The 10,000-nt window shown below is 45.0% G+C and overlaps 1 protein-coding gene across 4 annotated transcripts in view; it reads left to right on the top strand.

Moving 5' to 3' along the window:
- LOC311045298 (kin of IRRE-like protein 1) overlaps positions 1-10,000 on the top strand; it is a 122,747-nt gene that overhangs the window by 92,448 nt on the left and 20,299 nt on the right. For all 4 annotated transcript variants that reach the window (XM_084057119.1, XM_084057117.1, XM_084057118.1 and 1 more), the window contains exons 5-9: positions 1,046-1,196; positions 4,539-4,644; positions 5,309-5,457; positions 7,449-7,576; positions 8,882-9,008. In XM_084057119.1, coding sequence (XP_083913245.1) covers positions 1,046-1,196; positions 4,539-4,644; positions 5,309-5,457; positions 7,449-7,576; positions 8,882-9,008 — 661 coding nt within the window. The remainder of the gene's footprint in view (positions 1-1,045; positions 1,197-4,538; positions 4,645-5,308; positions 5,458-7,448; positions 7,577-8,881; positions 9,009-10,000) is intronic.

The following is a 10,000-nucleotide window of genomic DNA, read 5'->3' as shown; positions in this document are numbered from 1 at the left end:
TTTTGTTGTTGTATGCATTGATCAGACGGGATACTTGTCATCACTCTCTCTCTCTAAAGGAGAAATGGAATTTGAGGTTGTTAAAATAGACATGTTCTTAACCAAGACAGTGGTCTCAGACTTCAGGTGTCCGGTCTATGACTGCGAATGGTTTCGGCCCAATCCCACTGCCATTGTAAAATTAAAGATAAGTATTCAAAATATATATATATAAAACAAGGTGAAAAAAAATGTGTAGGTACAGTACATCTTTGACCCAATGGCACTGGTGGGAAATAGACCTTTTCCAGAAGGTGACATTTATGAACATTTCCTGGTCCAGGTCACTTTCCAAAATAGCCTACTGTAGCTTTGTTTCATTTGATTGGTTCAGCAGCAGATTTAAACAGGAAACACACAACAACATCCTTCACGTGTTTCCGGTTCAAATTTGCTGCTGAGACGATCAAACGAAATGAAGCTACAGTATGAGAAACTGACCTGGAACAGTATTTATTCCTCCTTCTAGAAAAGGGAACTAAAAGGTTATGCGCAGAGCCTATTAAACCCCTTAAGACGGGAAAGCATCTGTCATTTTAGATTTTAACCACTTCATCATTTTCAATCATTTTCTTATACTTTGGCTATTCAAAAATAGCACATATACAAGCTCATAGCGCGGCACCGAGTGCCGCGCTATGAGCTTGTAGATCTGCAATTTTTTGAAAAATCATGAGCAAATCATGTGCAAATCTTTGAATGCATATATTTTTAAAGCGAACATTTGTAACTCAAATCTTTGCTTCTGGGGGATTCTACAAAATGTCTTCTAAATCCTCTCTACAGAGCCACGGAGTAAAAATCACAAGATGTTTTTAAGAGTTGTTTTTTTCATCAGTTTGGAGTTATGAGCTGTCAAGATCCGAGGAAAGGCAGTTCTGTAAGTTGTTCAATGTTGAATCGCCTGAAACGGTTGAGAGACAGTTTAATGGTGCTGTGCACTTTTCTGTATCAAGATTACAAAATGTAATCCTTCTATCTCTCTCTCTCTCTCCTCCTATAACAGGAAGTACTTCCAGACAGGAAGCGGGTGACCACCAGGAGCTTCCTGCCCATCACGCCAGCGGACACGGACACCAGCCGCAACTTCAGCTGCGTGGCCACTAACGCCGCTGTGCCCATGGGCAAACGAGCCACCGTCACCCTCAACGTTCACCGTATGTTTCCCTCTGTGTGTGTGTGTGTGTGCGTGCGTGTGTGTGTTTGTCAAGCCGGGAGGTGGACTTCACGTCTGCTATACGATTACTAATCTCTCAAGAACAGATTCTGCTCTCCGCTTGAATCTGTCGGGGGAGTTCGTCATAACGTGTACGCACTGGCCTACAAGTGGGCGTGCCTTCAGATCAGGAAGCAGGCCGCGCTTTACCCAATCAAATGTAGTGGGCGGGATTTACTGTCTGCTCTCGCTTCCCACTGAAAACAAACCGAAACTAATTTAACAATAGCGTCCTCGGAGCAGACAAAACCACAGAAAGATATTCACATTTTAACTTGCTTTTTCATCATAGAAACAAGTGGGCTTATAACCAAAACGATCCATGTTCTCTGGGAGAAGTGGTGTTAGTGTAGAAATATTGTTAGTGGGAATGAAAACATAAGCGCACCACCGGAAGTGGAGCGCTGAGGGCAGACCAAAAACCCCGGTTTCCTTGCGCACGGGTGCTCCATTTAGCTCCCCCCAGAGCCAAATGAAAGAGTTAAAAACAGCAGAGGGCGCTGTTTTTCCTTTTTATTTGGCGATGGGTTCCCAGATTGTACGATTACAAATCCGGTGGTTCCCAAACTTTTTAATATCAAGGACCATCATAACTCTGAGAGTGTACAAATGTACATTTGTACACTCTCAGAGTTAACAAAGACCTGTAAGGGTCCATTTGGAACCCCCTAAAGGAATCGATAAAGGAGAATTCCACCCAACGTTTTTCTTACCTTTAACAGTATATATGATATTATGATATCCTAGTGTAACGCTTATACCTTTTACCATAGGTAGCTTTTCTATTTAATTCCCAACTTCAAGTTAGTTGAACTCTTAAACCCTCTTTTACTATGAATTTGACTGGTGTAGTTGTACCTAAAATAAACCACAAAACTACTACTTCCTCAAAATTGTCTGGCAATTTTTTAGACTAAAGAGGAAAATTAGAAATTGAGGGGGGGGGGGGGGGATTAAATAAAAGGTTTGTACAAAATTAAATATAGCAGCACCCAAAAAATATGTACTGTAATGGTCTTTGACCTTTTATGAAAACAAAAATACCCCAAATATATACAAAAATAAAGTGTTGTATTCACATACAAAAATCCTTTTAAACGTTGTGTTCTAAATCAACTTTTTTTTATAACCAAAATTACACCTTTAACTGGAAAACCTAATAACCTTGTGGGCAGACACACACACACAGACACACAGACACACACACACACACTCACACACAGACACACACACACACACACACACACACACACACACACACACACACACACACACACACACACACACACACACACACACACACACACACACACACACACACACACACACAGCCTCTTCACTCACACATGCCGACATGGGGCCCATATGGTTTAGCCCACCTTGTACCCAAGGTGGGCTAAGCCCAGGTAGAACCCACCTACAGCCCACATGGGGCCCATGTGGGGCCCAGGTAGAACCCACCTAAAGCCCACATGGGGCCCATGTGGGGCCCAGGTAGAACCCACCTAAAGCCCACGTGGGGCCCATGTGGGGCCCACCTAAAGCCCACATGGGGCCCATGTGGGGCCCATGTGGGGCCCACATGGGCCCCATGTGGGCATCCCAGATGGGACCCATGTGGGGCCCGCTGACATGCCGAGATGGGGCCCATATGGGATGCCCAAATGGGGCCCATATGGGATGCCCACATGGGGCCCATGTGGGACCCACGTGGGCGTGCTGGCTGGGTACTGAGCCAAAATAAAAGGTGAGTACTCACAATATCAGCGTTCAAGTCACAGGGTTTGTAGTTTGAACCCCCCAAGATGGGTGGAGTAACTGGAATGGTGAAAAGTGATTGAAAGGAAACATCTTTCTCCCTCGTTGCCAGAGGAACTACCCGGTTTTATCCTGGTCACCGGGAGTGCTATCTGGGCCAGATCTAGCAGGTCTGGGAGGTCTTGAAGGTCTCTCTTGGCCAGCTAGCCAGGCTGGCTAACTGGAGAAGCTAACTTTCTGGGCTGACTGGCTACGCTAACTGGAGAGGCTACTGTAGCTAACTTCAAACACAATATCAACAACTGTGTTGATAGCTGCCCTTCTCACAGTATCTGTGCACAGTCACATACAGCCACTCACTTGAATTCCTTATGCTCTAAATTGTACTGTACAACATTCAAACTTTTACTTGTCACACTTCTTTCCACATGTTTGTTTTCATGTCCTTGCCTCTGCAAAACCTGTCTCCTCTCTCTCTCCAAATCTATCACTCCCTTCTCCCTCTCTCTCCTTGTCCCGCTTTCCTCCCATTCCACAACCAATCACCATGCAGGAAAGGTGACATGACTCTTACATTTCACCAAAATACTCAATATAGGTTCAGGTTGTACTCTATCTGTACAGTTCAGCACCTGCAGAAAAAGCATTTAAAGTGACAGAGCAATGCACTCTGAACAAAACAAATAGGAAGTAAAATATATTTAGTGGCCAATCCATGCACTAAAATAAAATATATTTAGTGGGCCTTGGGGCTACACTAGGATGAGTGGTACCGTTGAAAAAATTCAGAACTCCATCCCGAGTTGACCGCAGTTAAAAACCAGAGTCTATGGGACTTGCGCTAGATCGCATATTTTAATAGCTTTTTATTTTTATTTTAGAGCTAATGTTCTTATGGACAGAAAACCCTCCACAATGTTTTTGTCCCAAATGGGCCACCGTAGTATTTACAAAGTGACGTGGATGACGTCGCGGGTGAAATCTCGTCTCCACACAGTGGAGTGTTTTCTGTCCATGTTAGATCTCACACAAAAAAAAAGAGTCCCATAGGCTCGGGTTTTTAGCTGCAGTCGACTCGGGATGGAGTTTCTGCTATAGCACTCGTCGTACGATATCATAATATCATACAAAAGGTTATAAAACATTGCGCGGAATTCTCCTTTAAAGGGAACCGTTAAGGAATCAGTAAGTTAAGAGGGAATCATAAGAATTCCCAAAGGACCCCAACCCTAGTGCAAGTGTGTGCATACTTGTGCGTGTGTGTGTGTGTGCATACTTGTGCGTGTGTGTGTGTGTGTGTGTGTGTGTGTGTGTGTGTGTGTGTGTGTGTGTGTGTGTGTGTGTGTGTGTGTGTGTGTGTGTGTGTGTGTGTGCGCGCGCGTGCGTGCGTGCGTGCGTGTGTCTGTGCATGCGTGCGTGCGTGTGTCTGTGTGTGTGCGTAATAATGTCTGTCACATAATTTCCGGTACTTCCATCCGGATTTGATGGCTGTATCTTTCTGTCCTTTCTGTCCCGTGCTGAACAGACCCTCCTACGGTCACGCTGTCCATTGAACCTCGCTCCGTCCTGGAGGGGGAGAGGGTCACCTTTACCTGCCAGGCCACTGCCAACCCCCCCATCATGGGCTTCAGGTCTGTATATATACGTCTGCTGCGTCATGGTTTAGGGGCGGTGGTTCTCAAAACCAGTGGTCCGGGGACCACCAGTGGTCCTTGAGGGGGTTCCAGGTGGTCCCCAGCTAAATGATGGAGAGTTGGTAACCATATGGACCCATATATCTTTAACTCTTGAGAGCGTAAAATGAAACCAAATGGACCCTTACGGGTCCATTTGGTTTCATTTTACGCTCTCAAGAGTTAGATTGTTAAACATCTGCATTACCTAATTAAAGAATTGTTATTTGGATCAACGTTTGCCTGTTGTCTCTCCTATTGGTACCAACATCAGTACAGCATGGATGGAATTGTGGACAAAATCTTATCCAACAACAACAAAATATTCTAAGTCTTGGGTCTGAGAGTCTAAATCTCATCAAATGGTGGTTCCGTGGCTCAAGTGCCGAATAAATAATGGACCTTGATATGAAAAGGGTTGAAAACCACTGGTTTAGGCCGGGCACTGAGATGACTTGTGCAACTCAATGGATGGAGCATGACTACGCAGTAAATTCCAGTGTTAATTTATCCGTTTTAAGAAAATAACCAACTGGACCCTTTGGTTACAGTGTGTGTGTGTTGTAATACTACTTTACCACTTTCAAATCCGGCGGTGTGCTGTGCTGTATGTTTTGGGCAGGTGGGCTAAAGGCGGGGTGCTGCTGGAGGGGGCCAGGGAGAGCGTGTTCATCACCACGGCGGACCACTCCTTCTTCACAGAGCCCGTGTCCTGCCAGGTGTTCAATGCCGTGGGCAACACCAACGTCAGCATCCTGGTGGACGTACACTGTGAGTATAGCAGCCTCGTGCACCACCACTAACCAGCTGTGCTAACCAACTGTTTCTGTGTTTTTAAAGACGTGGTGAAATGAAAAAAATATTTTTCACTCTTTTAGAGCATATGCGTGGTCATAGACATACCTAACAATGGATGCCTTAATTGCTTCCTGTCAAACGAAAACGTAAATTAATCTTGAATTCATTCACCTGCAGAGCATGTGAGCGGAGCGGAGCGGTGAGCGGAGCGACGCGATTTTGACGTGAGCGCGGAGCGGGTTATAAAAAGGTTGGATCGCTACTCAGAGCGAGGACCGCCTCCCGCTCCAGGCCGCCCTCGCGGGGGCCGCGCACCGAATGTTTGAGCATGCCCGGTCGCACGGACTCAGAGACACACAGACATGTGCAGTGCACAGCGCACCGAGATGTCATTAGAATTTCTACTTTCTTTTTCTTTTCTTTTTTTTTACTGTTGAGCGACCCGGTTTGAGCGGAGCGTGGAGCGAGATTTGCGCAAATCAACGTGAGCGAGGAGCGACGGGGAGCGGAGCGCGGGGGGGTTTAACATGAGCGAATAGCGAGCGGCATTTCAGCCCCCTGGAGCGCGGAGCGGCATTTTCACCCGCTCCGCTCCGCTCACATGCTCTGTTCACCTGTTTGATTCCCATAGCTCATCACGTTCCTGCCAAACACACTTTAATTACAGAGCTACTCCGTTTTGAATCTCAGTCAAGATGACGTCTAGACGGTGTATTACTCATTCAAAACTTAATCAGCACTCTAAATGTATCTGAAAACATTTTAGGTTAGAAATAAGCAAAGTAGTAACAAACATGCTTCACACTGGCCGTCTCTCTCTCCCTTGGGCAGCCTGAGCAGTAGGCTACAAACACTAGCCCGCTGCTGCACACAGCTGCAGTGAGTGAGATTCCATAGCCTCCTGAAGGGATGGGACCTTCTGATTGGACCAGGTCAAAATAAAATGGCCGAAAAAGCCATTTCACCACGACTTTAAAGGCCCACCAGCGACACCACGTGGCTGTGCTGTTCACCCAACCACAAAAAAAGTGGTTTGAACCGATTTACATCACTGGTGGAGCTTAAAAATTAAAAAAGATTACGTTGAATTTTTTGAGGGGAGGGCATATTGTATAATCACTGAAGGAGGAGTTAGAGAAAAGGCCATGGGACATCAGCTGTTCAAATTTGAAAATTTGGCCTGAGGGTGGCATTGGCTAGGGTTCATCCATATATTCATAAGTCATTAAAGTAATTAAAATTAGAATTTTGGGGACTTTTGATATACGAATACACAAAAATAGATTCTTTGATATTTTGGGCATCTAATGATCTAACGTCTTTAATGGGACAAAAACTAAATCACATTAAAAGACATCTATCCATAATAAATTGATGTGAATGATATGCTTTACACATACAGTAAGGCACAGTTGTGAATCACATTTCACAGCAGGAGACATGCTCTGAAAGATGTTGTTTTCCCATGTACATGTACAGTACCTCAATATGTCAATATCTCCTCAATTTGTTTTGTGAATCAACGTATACGCATGCTACTGCCTGGCTCAGTTTGTTATCATGCAGTATTCATGTATTAAACAGTGTAAATGTGCATCGTGTTGTCTGGGGGTTGTAGGATCATGTTGGAGAGGTGCCATGCAGCTAGGCTTTGATTTGAATCATCTGAATGATTCATGCAGTGTATATACTGTAATTCTTTAGTGTAATATTATATTATGCAGCCTGTCCCTGCCATCAGTGTGTCTATCTCTCGTTTTAAAGTAACACATCTAGCTGTACAACAGAAGAATGTACAGTATCTTTCTCAGCCTTTGACGAATGATAATGACAAATGCAGTTTGGGAAAATGGATTTGAAGGACTTGATGGATTTGATGATTAGAATAATAGAATGCTAATGTCCTAAAAAATATCTAAAAAAAAAAGATATATACACATTTTCTAACGCTCTCTTTCTCTCAGTTGGTCCTATCCTGGTGGTTGAACCCAGGCCTGTGACTGTAGACGTGGACTCTGATGTCAATCTGAATTGCAAGTGGTCCGGCAACCCTCCCCTCACCCTCACGTGGACCAAGAAGGGCTCCAACATGGTGAGAACCAGCCGAGAACCATGAACCTTAACCCCCCCCCCCCCCCCCCCCCACCCAATTAACCTTACAGGTAGTTTTTAGAGGTTAGAGAAAACACATTCTCACACCCAGGTCGTACTGCGATGAGAGTTGGGCAACATCTCACCAAGTGACACGCGTTAGTCGTGACAGGCTTTCTTGATGTGTCGCTCTTGATGAGGACAACATTGATTTCCAATTCCAAAGCCTATTGGTATGCAACTCGAGTGCTGTTGAATCGGCACAAGCGGACGTCGCACTCATTCGGCTAGTGCTTCGTTGGGGGTGTGCCTCGCGCAGAACTCAAGTCCGACCTCTGCCGACACGACTGCCTTGTATCAAATGTTGGGAATGAGAACGCCTGTCCCATTTCGGTCACGTAACGCGGTCAAACATCTGATGGGACAGTAGAAGGTTACCCCCAATTAATGTTTTTCTTTTGGTCAGTCACCCCATGGAGACTTGAATTCATGGATTATTTTAAGTTTTTGTCGCATTCCTAAACCAATAATTTGATGAACAGCGGACTGGTAGGCAGCGGTTCCAGTAGGACACACAAAGGAGACTCTTTGTGTGTCCTACCGGAACCGCTGCCGGTCATCAAATTATTGGCTTAGGGAATGCGACAAAAATATCCATGAATTCAAGTCTCCATGGGGTGACTAATCGATAGAAAACAAGTCATTTTGGGGGTGAACTATCCCTTTAACTTGAACCCTAGCATCACTATTCGTGTAGAGGAAATAGTGGACCAAGTTCAGAGCCACCTCAGGTGCAGTTAGTGTAGAGGGTTTAATGCCCTCGTCAGCCAAATTCCTGGGATCCCTGTGTATAATATTGTTTAATTTTCAGCACAGAAAAGGGACTATAGCCTACTGTATGTATGTTTTTTTTACTCATAACTACTGTATTAGACAACACAGTGGGAGAACACCGGTATCTAAACCCTAATAAACGCCACAGACAGAGAATCTGGGTCCCACCACACTCCATAAATATTTCCTCACTTCTAAAGCAGACAAGCGAGATGTCGTCTTCATGTCCTAAATCTTTAATTCATGCCCAACGAGTTACGGGAAGAAGAAGAAAAACTAATGGAGCCTGCTGAAAAAAGTGAACATGTTTTAGGAAATTAAATATATATCCCTTAACTTAACATGGTTTATCCTCTCCTCCTCTCCTCTCCTGTCCTATCCCCTCTGTGTGTGTGTGTGTGTGTGTGTGTGTGTGTGTGTGTGTGTGTGTGTGTGTGTGTGTGTGTGTGTGTGTGTGTGTGTGTGTGAGCAGGTGCTCAGCAACAACAACCAGCTCTATCTGAAGTCCGTGAGCCAGGCGGACGCGGGACAGTACGTGTGCAAGGCCATCGTCCCCCGCATCGGCGTGGGAGAGACCGAGGTCACGCTCACCGTCAACGGTACGTATTGATTGAATACTTTATTAACAGTTTGCGAAAGGTGCAAAGGTACAATATTGCTATAAGAATAACACAAAAAAGCCCTTGACAGTGAGGACGCCTGTTTTTCCACTCTCTCCAAATTTAAGCTGTTTATTAGCGTTTTTTGTGTAAACCGCAGAGATTCAGAGTTCCCTGCGCATGTGCGGCCACGGGCTATGTGCTCTGTTGTCACGGTTACGGTCCCCGCAGGCTATAGGATTTGTACAACTTTTGGTGTTACAGTGCACAGACATGGCCCCTGTTGTCATGGTTACGCCTGTAGCCGCTGGGTGGACTTAGCTTGGCTACAGTACACACACACACACACACACACACACACACACACACACACACACACACACACACACACACACACACATTTAGCGGCCGTGTCCACAGACATCCTTTTAGGAGCGGACGGCTGTTTTGGATGTCCATTTAGTCCAACAGGATGAAATCAGCAGTGCTAGCGCTCCTCTTCAAAACACACCTGAGTGCATGGCCCAAAAGCCTGCATCGTAGTTTGGGTGCGCACAATATAGCCTACTTATGTTTCCAATACTGTACCATGGAACAGAGAAAGACATCCAGATACTTGTTTATATATACTCAAGTCCAAACTCCATAGAATCAATGGGAAGCGATGTGCTTCACTGGACGTTAACATACAAGCACAAACACAAACCCCTCCTTTTGTGCTTTATTAAGCCATGTGTTCTTTGTCTGAACGCTTGAGATCAAACGTTACTGAAGAAAACACTGAAGCTGAATCATTTTCTGTCTATCTGTATATCTTCATATGTCTCGTATTTTTTTCCTCATCTTTCTTTTTTCCTCGTGCTTTTATATGAGGCACCCGTTGAGGTTTTTTTTTTTCCAGTGGTGCTACTGTCCTGTCCAGCACGTGGCTGCTGAATCGAGATGGACCCTTTAAAATACCAAGGTTTATAGATTTGAACGTGTAATAAATG

The sequence above is a fragment of the Gymnoscopelus microlampas genome (genome assembly GCF_963454915.1).
Source record: "Gymnoscopelus microlampas genome assembly, chromosome: 5".
Lineage (NCBI taxonomy): Eukaryota > Metazoa > Chordata > Actinopteri > Myctophiformes > Myctophidae > Gymnoscopelus > Gymnoscopelus microlampas.
This window is presented reverse-complemented; position numbering and strand designations above follow the sequence as displayed.